Below are 14258 nucleotides of genomic sequence, written 5' to 3'. Positions count from 1 at the left end.
AATTAACCGAGGTAGCCATGGAAGAAACCAGCCAAGATAGTTTCAGTACTGATTTTACAACTGAGTCATGCTTTCTATTACTGCTAAGGTAGCTTTGTTTATTAAGAATTAAGGCGTTAGTTTTTCATTCTTAGGTGAGTAATTTTCAATAAGTAAGGAATGGTTTTTAATGATCAGTTTCTTTATAGGCTATCTAATAAATACACAACAGCAGCAGTGGTTACCAGAAAGCTGAAATGAATTGGATATGTTTATGCTGTATTGTTATGAACTATAAAGAAAACTTAGAAAACTTTTAGGTGAAACATTATTACTAATAAAGTTTGAAACTTTAAATTTTGGTTGTGAATTTTTTTTATAATCATAATAAATGTGAAATTTACTTTTAATTATTTTAGGGTGTCTATGGGCCAAAAGCATATGTGGCAACCCAAGGACCTTTAGCGAATACCGTGATAGATTTTTGGAGGATGATATGGGAATACAATGTTGTAGTAAGTCATTTATATTTTAAAATTATTTTGATATAGAATGTTTTACTAACTAAAGAATGAGAGAATTTTTTAGCCATAATAGCATGTTTGATTATAACAAATATTTAGGGAAAAAAGAACTAATTTCCAGGAATGTGTCTCATATTTTCATGAATTACTCTATGCACCTTATGCATGTTTCCTGGGAAAGAGAGACTCAATATTAAAGTCATATACTGGTCTGTTTACCAGACATTTTTGAGTCTTTCCCAGGAAACATGTGTAAGCACATAACTATAAATTGTTAACATGAAGTGTAAGAGAAACTAGGATTTGTCTCTCCCTATCTACCCCTAACTAAAACTCATCAGTTAATAACATATTAAGCTATTGGCATCAGTTTCTTCTTCCTCTTTGAGGTGAAGGCAAATAGTGTGCCAGTAGGTTTGGAAGCAGGGAAATATGATTTAGGATAACTGCAAATAGCCACCTTTGTCAACTGTGTATCACCCTTGACCCTAAAACATTTGATTGCTGATTGTTGGGAGTGTGAATGATGAAATCCAGGAATAAAGAACTCACATTGGTCTTTATGAGTTTTGCAATAGGATTTTTCTGTGTAATTAAAATGATTAAATTGATTAAAATGATTCTAAAGCACTGGCACCCTCTGTTATCTCAGGTGGTGGAGTTTTGTTGTTGTTATTTTTCTTTTTTTTTGGTTGTTGGTCATCCGGAGTAAGGCTTAAACTCAAGCCTATGTGCTTTCCCTGGCCTGTTTTTCTTGTCCTCTGACACTGTGAGCTAAAGCTCCCCTTCTAGTTTTTCGGTGGTTCATTACAGATAGGAATCTCATGGCCTTTCCTGCCTGGTCTGGCTTTGAACCATGATCCTCCGATCTCAGCTTCCTGAGTAGCTAGGGTTACAGATGTGACCCACCAGTGTCCTGGCAATAGTGTTATTTTATATGAGATTTTAAACAAGAATAAATTATAAATTGGATGGTGGTCAGATCTTAACATCTTAACACTTCGATTTTCACAGGTGTATGCATTTTGTTAAGACTTAGAATGTTCCCTTAAGATTTAGGTATTTAATTGGAAGTAAAATTTACCTCAAGAAGAAAATAACCATAAACAATATAAAAGTTACTGAGTTTGGCTGGGCACCAATGGCTCATGCCTGTAATCCTAGCTACTCAGGAGGGTGAGATCTGAGGATTGCAGTTCAAAGCCAGCCCAGGCAGGAAAGTCTGTGAGACTCTTATCTCCAATAAACCACTAGAAAACTGGAAGTGACACTGTAACTCAAGTAGTAGAGCGATAGCCTTGAGCTGAGGAGCTGAGGGACAGCGCCTAAGCCCAGAGTTCAAGCTCCACAACCGACCAAAAAAAATTACTGAGCTCTAGGTAATGATATGCATGTTGAGGGAGTTAAGGGAGGGTATACTGATTTCTGCAATTTACGTTAAAATGTATTTTTTTTAAAGATTAGTAAAGGAGTAACTATAATAAAGCAATCACTGTGAAATACTAACAGTCCTTCAACTTTTCTCCAAGTTTTAAAGTTTCCATATAAAATGTCAAAGGGGCTAGGTGCTGGTGGCTTATGCCTGTAATCCTAGTGACTCTAGAGGCTGAGATCCGAGGTTTGCAATTCAAAGCCAGTCTGGACTGGAAAGTCTTTGAGACTCTTATCTCCAATGAATCACTAAAAAACCGGAAGTGGAGCTGTGACTCATCAAAGTGGTACCGCACCAGCCTTGAGCACAAAAGCTCAGGGACAACCCTACTCTGCCCTGTCCCCAGGCTCTGAGTTCAAAGCCCCTGGACTTACAAAAGAAAAAAAGAAAAGAAAAAGAAAAAGTCAAGTCTGATGATATAGGATAACTTTTGTTTAAAAACAGTGATAGGAAGTTGCACTGTGGTTCAAGTAGTAGAGTGCGAGCTTTGAGCTGAAGAGCTGAGGGACAGTGTCCAGGCCCCAGAGTTCAAGCCCATGACCGATCAAAAAAAAAAAAAGAAAGAAATCCATACCACTTCTGGGGTTTGAACTCTGGGTTTCAGTATTCTCCTTTAATGTTTTTGCTCAAGTGGCTCTCTACCACTTGAGCTAGTTCTCTCCTTTCGACTTTTTGCTGATAAATTGGAGATAAGAGACTCCATGAGATTTACCTGCTTGGGCTGGCTGGCTCTCTAAACCACAATCCTCAGATCTGAACCTCCTGAATAGCTGGGATTGCAAGCATGAACTGTTGACCCAGCTTCAACCTTTAATTTTATTAAATTTGATTAGTTTGTTGCAGTATAAAGGGGCTTTTATTTGGAAGATACCGTTTTAATAGCTTCTTTAAATCACACTTTTATTTTTATTTATTTATTTTTTGGGTCTGGTCGTGGGGCCTGAACTCTGGGCCTGGGTGCTGTCCCTCAGCTCTTCAGCTAAAGGCTAGCACTCTACCACTTGAGCCACAGTTCCATTTCCGGTTTTTTTCTTTTTGCTTATGTGGTGCTGAGGAATCGAACCCAGGGCCTCATGCATGCAAGGCAAGCGCTGTACCACTGAGCCACCTTCCCAGCCCTAAATCACACTTTTCATATTAAAGGTGATTATATCTAGAGACCAAGTGCTCGTTGCCCTAAAGAGTAATTCTAGAAGTTAGCATTTTATTTAGAAAGTAAAATTGTGTTTAACAGATGTGTTCTTTATTCCGTACATCTCCTTTTTTAGATCATTGTAATGGCCTGTCGAGAATTTGAAATGGGAAGGGTATGTATACCTATTAACTCCTTATATTTCTAGGGATAGATGTTTCTGATCATGTATTATTTAATTATATTCTGAGCCCATATGGTTGTAGGGTATGCACTTCTTTTCTTGTGTGTTCTATTTCCACTGTTATTTGATAGAAGTAACATAGTTTAAAGCATATAAACTATTTTCTTTTTTTACATTACCATAATATATTTAATGATAAACTTAATAATTGTATATTAGTAGTCTTCCAATATTTCATGATATTGTAAGTATAACATAAGTAGCTTAAATGTTTTGATTTACTTCCCTTTGCAAATACCATTGCCTCTTTTTTTTGTACTTTTTTTTTTTTTTTGGTCTGGGCCTGGGCACTGTCCCTGACCTCTTCAGCTTAAGGCAAGTGCTCTACCACTTGAACCACAGTACAGTTTTCTGGTAGTTAATTGGAGATGAATCTCATGGGCTTCCCTGCCCAGTCTGGCTTTGAACCATGATCTTCAGATCTCAGCCTCCTGAGAAGCTAGCATTACAGGCGTGAGCCATCAGTGCCAAGCTGAACCATCTTAAAGAAGGAAATTTTCTTCTTAGTTTTTTGTTTGATTTGGTTGTGGCAGTGCTGGGGATCAAACCCAGGATAAAGTATTCCTGTTCCTGGACGACATGATTTGTCCCCTTGCCCTGAATTTTGTAACTAATATAATTTGTAAGTGAAATTAGTTTCAAACTGTTATGAGGTTCTCATTGTAGGAAATGGGACTATATTTATAATAGTACCTAAGTAATTAACTTTGACTTCTTCTAAATGTGACTGATCAAGTTTAAGAAAAAAAAATTGTGGTAACTTTATTTGATTTTTTTTTTGTTTGTTTTTTGTGTTTTTTTTTGGGTCCGGTCGTGGGGCCTGAACTCTGGGCCTGGGCGCTGTCCCTCAGCTCTTCAGCTCAAGGCTAGCGCTCTACCACTTGAGCCACAGCACCACTTCTGGCTTTTTTCTTTTTGCTTATGTGGTGCTGAGGAATCAAACCCAGGGCCTCAGGCATGCAAGGCAAGCGCTCTACCACTGAGCCACCTTCCCAGCCCTATTTGATGTTTTTTAAAATAATATGGTTCATCTGTAAACTAAAAAATGAGTAATATTGTTAAGTAATGGTATTTGGAAATTGAAATTTCAGTCAGGTAACATTCTTTTTTTTCTGGGGCTTGAACTCTGGGCTTTGGTGCTGTTTCTGAGCTTCTTTTGCTCAAGGTGAGCATGAGCTCTCTACCACTTGAGCCACAGCACCATTTCTGGCTCCTTTGAGTAGTTTATTGGCGACAAGAGTCTAATGGACTTTTCTGCTTAGGCTGGCTTTGAACTGTGATCTTCAGATCTTGGCCTTCTGAGTAGTAAATTATTAAGTTACTATTAAGATTTAGAATTTCAGTGGGTGCTGGTGACTCACGCCTATAATCCTAGCTACTCAGGAGGCTAAGATCTGAGGATCAAGGTTCAAAGCCAGCCCAGACAAGAAAGTCTGCGAGATTCTTTTCTCTAATGAATCATCAGAAAACTGGAACTGACACTTAGCTCAAGTGTAGAGTGCTTGCCTTGAGCTGAAGAGCTGAGGGACAACACCCAGGCCCAGAGTTCTAGCCCCATGACTGACAAAAAAATAAAAAATAAAATAAAAATAAAAGATTTAGAATTTCTATCAATGAGCTTATAACATATATCAGAAGTGATAGCTTTTGATCAAAAAACAATTTATGTTGAATGTAAAATTTTTGAACCTTTTAAAGGCTTTACAGTGCTATGATAGTAGATCAGGAACCTTTGGCCTGGTAGTATAAGTCAGTGGTAGAGTTCTTGACCACAATGCACAAGGCTCTGGGCTTGATCCTTAGCACTGGTACCACAAAAAATAATAACAAAAAATTAAATTTATTGAAATGTTTGGAACCAGAATTGTTTAAGATTTTGATGTGATGGGTTAGCCTCCTTACTCTGAGATTTGTAATTTTCCAAACTATAACTTTTTTTCACCAACATCATGCTCACTAAATTTCACATTTTAGAACATTTCTTGACCTATAGTATATTCTTAACCTATATAGACTGAAATGAGTTAGGACCTGTGAATTTATTCACTTTTTTTTTGTTTTGTTTTGTTTTTGGGTCCGGTCATGGGGCCTGAACTCTGGGCCTGGGTGCTGTCCCTCAGCTCTTCAGCTCAAGGCTAGCACTCTACCATTTGAGCTACAGCGCCACTTCTGGCTTTTTTCTTTTTGCTTATGTGGTGCCTAGAAATCGAACCCAGGGCCTCAGGCATGTGAGGCAAGCGCTCTACCACTGAGCCACCTTCCCAGCCCATTATTCACGTTTTTTTGTGTGTGCCGGTCGTGGGGCTTAAACTCTGTGCCTGAGCACGGTCCCTCAGCTCTTCAGCTCAAGGCTAGTACTCTACCACTTGAGCCAGAGTGCCATTTTTGGTTTCCTGGTGGTTTATTGGAGATAAGAGTCTCACAGACTTCCTGCCTTGGCTGTCTTTGAACCTTGATCCTTGGCTCTCAGCCTCCTTAGTAGCTAGGATTACAGGCATGAGCCACCAACACCCAGCTTATTGTTGACTATTTTGACTTTGATCTTGACTTTGAATGCGAACTAATAATGAACATAGAAAATGAATCCAAACAACCTATCATTTATTAGCATTTTGACCAACATAGTTTTTTGTTTTGTTTTGTTTTACGTTAATTGCTACTTGTTTGTTTTTGTACTGTGGAAGTGGGACTTGAACTCCAGAGTTCTTCCTTGGCTGGCTGGCTTGCTCATGGCTCTGAGTCTTACCTATAGTCTGGCATTGATTGGTTAATTGATAATGGAGTCTTTTCTGCTCCAGTTGGCTTAGATTTGCCATCTTACAGGTCTCAGCCTCCTGAGTAGCTATGATTCTAGGTGTGAACCACTAGTACTCAGCCAATTGTTACTAGTTTTGTACCTAAAATATAAAAACCATTGTAATAATAGTTACTGTTCATCTGAGTTAAAGATATGTCATTGATGTACCTTTCATTTCTTACTTGAATTTCTATAACTTGTTTTCTGTTTTAAGATATTAAAATTACTAGATATATGAAAAATATAGAAAACATAATAATTTTCAAAATACTGTAATTTTATTTATTATAAGCTTCTGGTTAATGAGACTTGGGCATTACCTATGGTTTTAGGTTTCTATAATATTAGTATTTACTCTTAAAATGATACATCAGATAGTTCTATGTTGTTGTCCTATGGACATTAACATCAGCTTAAAAAAATCTAGAAAATGTAGAAACCTAGAAATTCATGGACTACAGTTAGATAAGAAACAAGACGTTCTAGTGTGACTATAAATAGCAATAGTTAAAATAAATGTTAAGCTGCCTGGTCAATTACAGGCTTTCAGTTTATTGTGGTCTTGATAAAAGAAATTACATCACTTCTTAGCATCTGAATTACTTGTATTTTCTATAGAGTTTATGCCTTCATTAATTTAACATAGTTTTCTAAAATGGTAGGAGTTAATATTAGAAATCAATGAATAGGGCTGGGAAGGTGGCTCAGTGGTAGAGTGCTGGACTTGCATGCATGAGGCCCTGGGTTTGACTCCTCACCACCACATAAGCAGAAAAAACTGGAAGTGGCACTGTGGCTCAAGTGGTAGAGTGCTAGCCTTGAGCTAAGAGCTGAGGAACAATGCCCAGGCCCAGAGTTCAGGCCACACAACCAACAAAAAAAGAAAAGAAAAGAAGGAAGAAAGAAAGAAATCAATGAATATTGAATATTCTGTTTCTGTGCCCATTTAAAATGAGAAGATAGTAGGATTATACACATAATTATTAGGAAGATTTTGCTCTGATACCTGCCCTTGGCAAAAATAGTGACATCCAACAATAACTATAAAGCAATAAAGGGTTTGAGGAGAAAGCTCAAATGGCAGAAATGCCTGCCTAGCAAGCAAAAGGCCCTGAATTCAAAACTTCAAATGTGCAGGGACAGCACCCAAACCCAGAGTTCAAGTCCCACAAATAACAAGAAAAGAAAGGAAGGAAGGGAAAAAGAAAGAAAATTTGAATTGTCAGGTCTCCTAGCTTCTTGCCTGCTCATGTCAATTTTTCTGTTTTGAGGAAGAAGTAACATGATAAAGCCCTAGGACACAGAATGTTTGTAAAAGTTTAAAACAAAACCCTGTCATATAGATTACTACCTTTTTATTTCCCCACAGAAAAAATGTGAACGCTATTGGCCTTTGTATGGAGAAGACCCCATAACATTTGCACCATTTAAAATTTCTTGTGTAAGTACCTATTTTTATATACATTAGTCAGAAAATTGACATACTAGACTGATGCACAATTAAATTGTACTATAATATGAACCTAGGTTGACATAACCCAAATATTCCATGTAGGTCTGCATGCATTTCTAGCCAATAGTAATAATGTTTGTTTTTATATAGCTTGTGTTAATAGTATGTTAGCTTTATATTAGCTTGTGTAAATTTTGTATATTTGTAGACAATAATTTTGTGTGTGTTTAAAACCGAATGGAGTAACTATGCTTTGATCTATTTGAAAATTAGTCAAAAATATTCATCTCATGTCAGATAAATGGTAAAGGCTCTTCATAATTGATGTAGAGTGAAATCAAGTAAACCTCTAAAATCTTTATTAAACCCCAACGATGTTATATAATCATGTGTATAGCATACACTTGAACTGTCATCTTGTAAGTAAAAAAAATTGATGTTTTTGGCAAATAGTTTGATACATACCCAAAGTAAATACTTTGCTAATTAATGATCTCTGGAAATGAGTTAATTTCAACTCCAAAATCAACACAGCAGAAATATGAGAAAATGAATTAAAAAAAGAAAGATTACGAAAAATGAATAAGCAGAAAAGAAAAAAAAGTGAGCCTAAAACTAGAACAATTCTTTAGGTGATACATTATATTTCTTTCTTTTTCTTTTCTTTTTTTTTGGGGGGGGGATCAGGTTGTGGGGCCTGAACTCTGGGCCTGGACACTGTCCCTCAGCTCTTCAGCTTAAGGCTAGCACTCTACCACTTCAGCCACAGCACCAGCGCCACTTCTGGCTTTTTTTTTTTTCCTGCTTATGTGGTGCTGAGGAATCGAACCCAGGGCATCATGCATGCAAGGCAAGCACTATACCACTTAGCCACCTTCCCAGCCCCTACATTATATTTCTTAATCACTTAAAACACATAATAGCTTATTAGCTCAACTTAAAGGAACATAATTTAGCAAATATGAAAAGTAACACACAGATGTTGGGGGGTGTCTTTGTGTGTATGGAGAGATTGTTATAAGAACCTGGTTTATGAAATTATGGAGATAACAAATGTAAAAGTCTGTAGGGTAGAGGGATCTAGGAGAGTCCACTGCTTCGGTTATAGTCCAAAGGCTAGCACCCTGGAGCCCTTAGAGGAGAGAGGTGGTGTTAAATTGTAGTCCAAAAACAGTCATTTGTAGCATCAAGAAGAACTGATGCTGCATATAGAGGTAATCTGCTGGCGAATTCTCTTGATTTGGGGAGAACTGGTTGTTTTGTTCCAATTAGACCTTCAACTGGGTTGATGATGCCCTTTTCTGCTGTGGAGGACAATCTGCTTTATTTAAAGTCATCATTTTAAATATTATCTGAAAACATCCAGAATAATGTTTAAATAACCTAGCATTCTGTGGTTTACCCAGACTAACATTTAAAATTGACTTTTCAGAATTACATTCTCAGAATTGCTTTTTACTTTGTTTTCTGTAGTTAAATGAAATACAATTTTTGTGATTTTTTTACTTGTCATCAGAGAATTCAAGAATTCCATATTTTGGGGGTTAGAGATATATATATCTCAGATAGAAACACTTGCCTACCATGTGAATGGCTCTGGATTTGCTTGCTCCATAGCAAGAACAAAGAATTTTATGCTTCAAACTTCTGAATTCCTGAGATTTGTACTCAAAATTGAGTATTCTCTAGGTTGATATAGAAATTGACTCAAGCTGTGCAGTGACATCATTGAGTTCTTGCTGGAGGCCTTATGCCTCCAAACAGGACTTTTTGTATACTCTGGACACTTAGCTAAACACTATGTCTTGGCCAAGTAGGCCCAGCACTGTTAGTCTCCAAATGACTCTGGGTTGGGTCCTGCCTTATGGACTGCCTGGCAATTTTTAGCTGCATGTAATGATAAAAAGGGAGCATTAATCTATTTTGAATCATACCTAGTTGAGTGCATGTCTAAAATACACAAAGCAAAGCTTCCTTATTCTACTTGCAGTGACTGATCCTATGCAAAACCCAAATGTATGGAAGTATATTTTGCAAATTCTATCACTAATATACTGTTGTAATTTTTTTTAAAGCTTAAGCAAATAATTACTAGGTGCATCAAGAATTTTAAATGTTAATTTTAGATTAGGGACCTAAAGTATTTTGTTTTTGTGTTTTGTTTTAATGTTTTCATTGACTCACAGATGTTTCTATTTTTAGGAAGATGAACAAGCAAGAACAGATTACTTCATTAGGACACTGTTACTTGAATTTCAAAATGTAAGTTTCATTAGAGATAATCTAAGAATAGTTTTCAGTAGACTTTTTCTTTGAGTCAGGTTCTTACTATATTACTATATTACCTAAATTGGCAACTAACAGAAAATCCTCCTGCAGAGGCTACTATACCCTGCAGTTTTCAATGAGAAAATATATAAATTAGTAAACATCTTTATTTTTTACTTACATTAAATAATGAAGAAACTCCAGTATACCATTTTAGTTTTTTAAGCCTTTTTCTCTTCAAAGTGATATAATTTTAGCTTTTCCTAAATCTATTTGTGAGATTATTATGCTTTCTTTACTGCAGATAATTTTCTTCAACTGCAGTAAGCAAATCATACTATTGTTTACATGATTATTAATCAGTTTTACTTGTTTACTACTTCCCTGCCCCTAGCAGTACTAAGGTTTGAACTCAGAGCCTCACACTTGCTTGATGGATGCCCTACCACTTGAGCCATGCCTTTAATTATTTTTTATTTAGTTACTTTTCTTTTTTTTTAATTTTATTTAGTTACTTTTCAAATAGAGTGCCATATTTTTTTCCCCTAACCCATCTGGATTTTATAATCCTTCTATAGATGCCATACCACCACATCTAGCTTATTGGTTGAAATAGGGTCTCACATATTTGCAAGAGCTGAGCTTGAACCTCTCCTCTAGAGAGTACCTTGGATTATAGGTGAGAACTATCATACCCAGTGTGCAGTTCTTAAGAGATGAGATCATCAAAGCCAAATGAAGTAGGAACTGGGAATGTAGCTTAGAAGTAGAGTGTTTATCTAGCATACATCAGGCTTCAAGTTCAGTCCTCAATGCTGAACAACATAAAGTAAAACTCAGTGTGGTCATATTTTTAAATATACTTATCTTCCTATTTACAGACAAATATACTTCTTATTCCTTCCTGATCATGTCCCTGTAAATTATTTATTTTACTTTGGTTATAATAAGTATTACCTTACTAAATTTCTGTAGCAATATCATGCATATAAATCTTCCTAACTTCATAGTGGGAGATATTGTCATTCTCAAAAGGCTTGTAATATGGAAGCTAGATGTAAAATACACTGGAACATGATAAATTATACAGGACTCCTGGCATTCACTTACAGTGAGGATATTCTTAGGGAAAGAACACAAAGGTATAATGTCTATGTGCCTCTAACAATGTAAAGCAGTTTCAAAATGAACACCAGGAAATGGGAACAAGTTTTTTTTCTTTGTTGTTTTTGTTTTCTTTTTGTCTCATTTGTTCATTTAAGATGGGGAGGCGAGGCCCACAGAAATACCAGGATAAAGGGTGAGCAAATGCAGCACTGGTATTCACTAGACACTGCATTGAAAATGAAGTATATAACTTGTGGGTGGGGACAGGAGGGAAAAACTGGGAGAGAACGAGGGAAGGGGTGACATTGACCAAAAAGAAATCACTCATTACCTGACTTGTAACTGTAACCCCATCTGATCTGTACATCATCTTTATAGTAACAGTTTAAAAACTTAAAAAAGACTTTTGTAGTATCAGGACTCTTACATTCTTAAACATTATTAAGTTACCTAGAGAACTTTTATTCATGTGACTTACAGCTTTAGATTTACTATAGTTTCACTTCAAAACAGAATTTTGGTAATGACTTACCACAGTTGCAGGAAATAGAATGGATCCTGAGTATGATCTCAGTATTTTGTTAACAAAATGAAAACTGAGGTTTAAAATTTTTTTTTTATTTTAAGGGTGTGTAGTATTGAGATTTGAGCTCAGAACCTTGCCTGACAGGAGTTTTACAACTTGAGTCACACCTCCCCAACTCTGAAATACAAATTTTTTAAAACATGAATACAGAAACAAGTTTTCCACTAGCTAGCTATTAAAGAAAATGTTAAATGAAATGTTAAAAACAAGATCTTAGTAGTGTTCTTAAAATTCATACAGATGGTACCCAGGCTATAGTTAAGGATCACTATAAGTTCTTTCTCAGTTTAATGCTCTTATTTGTCTTCTAATTAAAATGAATTATACCTAAGTACTTATGGTGTATTATTTATTAAACCGTGTGGAGTATAATTGTTGGATTCCATCCTAAACTTATCACTTCCTTTAAAACATTGAACAAGTTATTTAATCTTTCAATGTCAATTTCTTTACACATAAAATGGAGTTACAATACTGTCTTACTCATAGAGATTAAATGATTACATATGAAGCCATTAGCATCAGTACGTAGTCAGTTTATTTGATTTTGTAAAGTGATATCTTAGAATTGATATATGAGATACAAGTTTTAAATTTTGCAAACATACTTTATAATTATTAAATTTCTATTTTCCTTGAAGGAATCTCGTAGGCTCTATCAGTTTCATTATGTGAATTGGCCAGACCATGACGTTCCTTCATCATTCGATTCTATTCTGGATATGATAAGCTTAATGAGAAAATACCAAGAACATGAAGATGTACCTATTTGTATTCATTGCAGGTACAAAAGAATTTTCGAATGTACAAATACAGAACTTTTAAGTTTGATATTAAATAAGGCTTTATTTCCACATTACTATGATGATAATGATGATGGTGGTGGTGGTGGGTGGTGGTGATCCTGAACCTTTCCCATCCTTATAGTATGTTGGAGACTGAAAAAAAAATCTGATTTGAGGGACTGGGAAGGTGGCTCAATGGTAGAGTGCTTGCCTTGCGTGCGTGAGGCCCTGAGTTCAATTCTTCAGCACTCCATGAGCAGAAAAAGCCAGAAGTGACACTGTGGCTCAAGTAGTAGAGCGTTAACCTTGAACAAAAGAGCTTAGGGACAGTGCCCAGGCCCTGAGTTCAACCCCGTGACCAACCAAAAAAATTTTTTTAAAAGTTTCCTCCATATAATGTAGTAATGTAACTTAAAAAAATATTTTCTTAAGCCCCATGACCAACAAAAACAACAAAAAAGAAAATAAAAAGGAATATTCTCCACATACCATTAGTAGTTCTTTATTCTTAAAATGGTTTAGAATTCATATAGGTAGTACCCAGTAGTAGTTTGAGAATCACTTACCTACAGTTTTTCTCAGTTTAATGCTCTTTGTCTTCTAATTTTGATGACCTTCTACTCTTTTATAAAGTCACTGCTGAGCCTCAAGTCAGTTTATAGGCTTATAACACTCTTTATCTTTCATACCTGTTGTAGATTGAAATGATTGAGGTCCCCCCCCCCTCCCCACAAGAGCTGAGAACTGAATTTAGGGCCTTGTGCTTATCAGGCAGGTGTTCTTCCACTGAGCTAACTCCCCAGCCCTGAGTTTCCTTTTATCCAACACACAAGAGCCATCTTTAACATATTTTATCTCTGTTGAATGTTGTTAGCTAGACAGGAATTTCTGAGGTAGAATTAGACTCCTGAAGCAAAGGCTTACATGTGTTGTGGACTCTTGTCCTTAGAAGTTTCTTTAATTTTAAAAGATAGAAATGTTAACAGTAAGAGTGGTACCGTGGACACATTTTCAGTTGTATTTTGTTTACTAAATATGTAGGATTTTATCTAATTTTTACTTTATGCTTTTGAATGTTATTATGTCCAGCCATATTCATTTCATAGTTCTTTTGTAACAATCAATTTTTTTCTCAAACTTTATATCCTTAGTGCAGGCTGTGGAAGAACAGGGGCCATTTGTGCAATAGATTATACGTGGAATTTACTAAAAGCTGGGGTAAGAATAATTTTTATGTAAAGTTTATGTAGTTTATTGATTGTCACTTTCAATTTGGTATTATTTGAAATAAATAGTATACATTTCATTATATATATTTTTCAGCATTTTCTCATGTAAAAAATAAAGATGATGAAAATTTCAAATAGTAATAATAAATAAAGATATTTAAAAATATAAATGTTGTACATTGCCTTGATATTGTGTAGTAGAAAAAGGAAGAGTGTTGTCTGAGTGAATAAATTCCTATATTAAAGAAGAAATCCTGTACATCTACTTTTTCAGACAGAATTTGCATTGCCTCTTAAACTCTTGAAAATATATTCAGTAAATATTTATAGTTTGTATGAATTTGTCCATCTGTGTCACATATACTTCATCTACACACACATGAGGGTCAGTGTTTAGCTCCTTGTTTGCTTTGTCCTCCCTCTTTTTTCCACGTCCATATCATTATTCCATAATTTTTTATCTTTTGGGGGAAATATTTATTTTAAACAGTTCCTTTTATTTTCTTAATATTTCTCAAATCTGATTATTAATACTCAAATGAAAATTTTAAGTGAAAAAATTAAATTTTCTATTATTTTAATATAACAGTGGAAAGAAACATTGATGTATTTACTTTTGGTAGCACTGGGCTGGGATGTAGCTCAGTGGCAAAGCGCTTGCCTAGCAAGTGCAACGTCCTGGGTTCAATCCCCAGTACCAAAAAAGAAAAGACAAAAAAAAT

The 14258-nt window shown here is 35.6% G+C and overlaps 1 protein-coding gene across 2 annotated transcripts in view; it reads left to right on the top strand.

The window, feature by feature from the left end:
* Positions 1–14258, top strand: part of Ptpn12 (protein tyrosine phosphatase, non-receptor type 12) — a 62792-nt gene that overhangs the window by 30220 nt on the left and 18314 nt on the right. For both annotated transcript variants that reach the window (XM_013035276.1, XM_013035278.1), the window contains exons 4-9: positions 399–494; positions 3204–3242; positions 7478–7549; positions 9764–9823; positions 12164–12306; positions 13459–13525. In XM_013035276.1, coding sequence (XP_012890730.1) covers positions 399–494; positions 3204–3242; positions 7478–7549; positions 9764–9823; positions 12164–12306; positions 13459–13525 — 477 coding nt within the window. The remainder of the gene's footprint in view (positions 1–398; positions 495–3203; positions 3243–7477; positions 7550–9763; positions 9824–12163; positions 12307–13458; positions 13526–14258) is intronic.

This window comes from Dipodomys ordii, unplaced genomic scaffold, assembly GCF_000151885.1.
Source record: "Dipodomys ordii isolate 6190 unplaced genomic scaffold, Dord_2.0 Scaffold207, whole genome shotgun sequence".
NCBI lineage: Eukaryota > Metazoa > Chordata > Mammalia > Rodentia > Heteromyidae > Dipodomys > Dipodomys ordii.
Note: the sequence above shows the minus strand (reverse complement) of the source record. Positions and strands in the feature narration are given on the sequence as shown.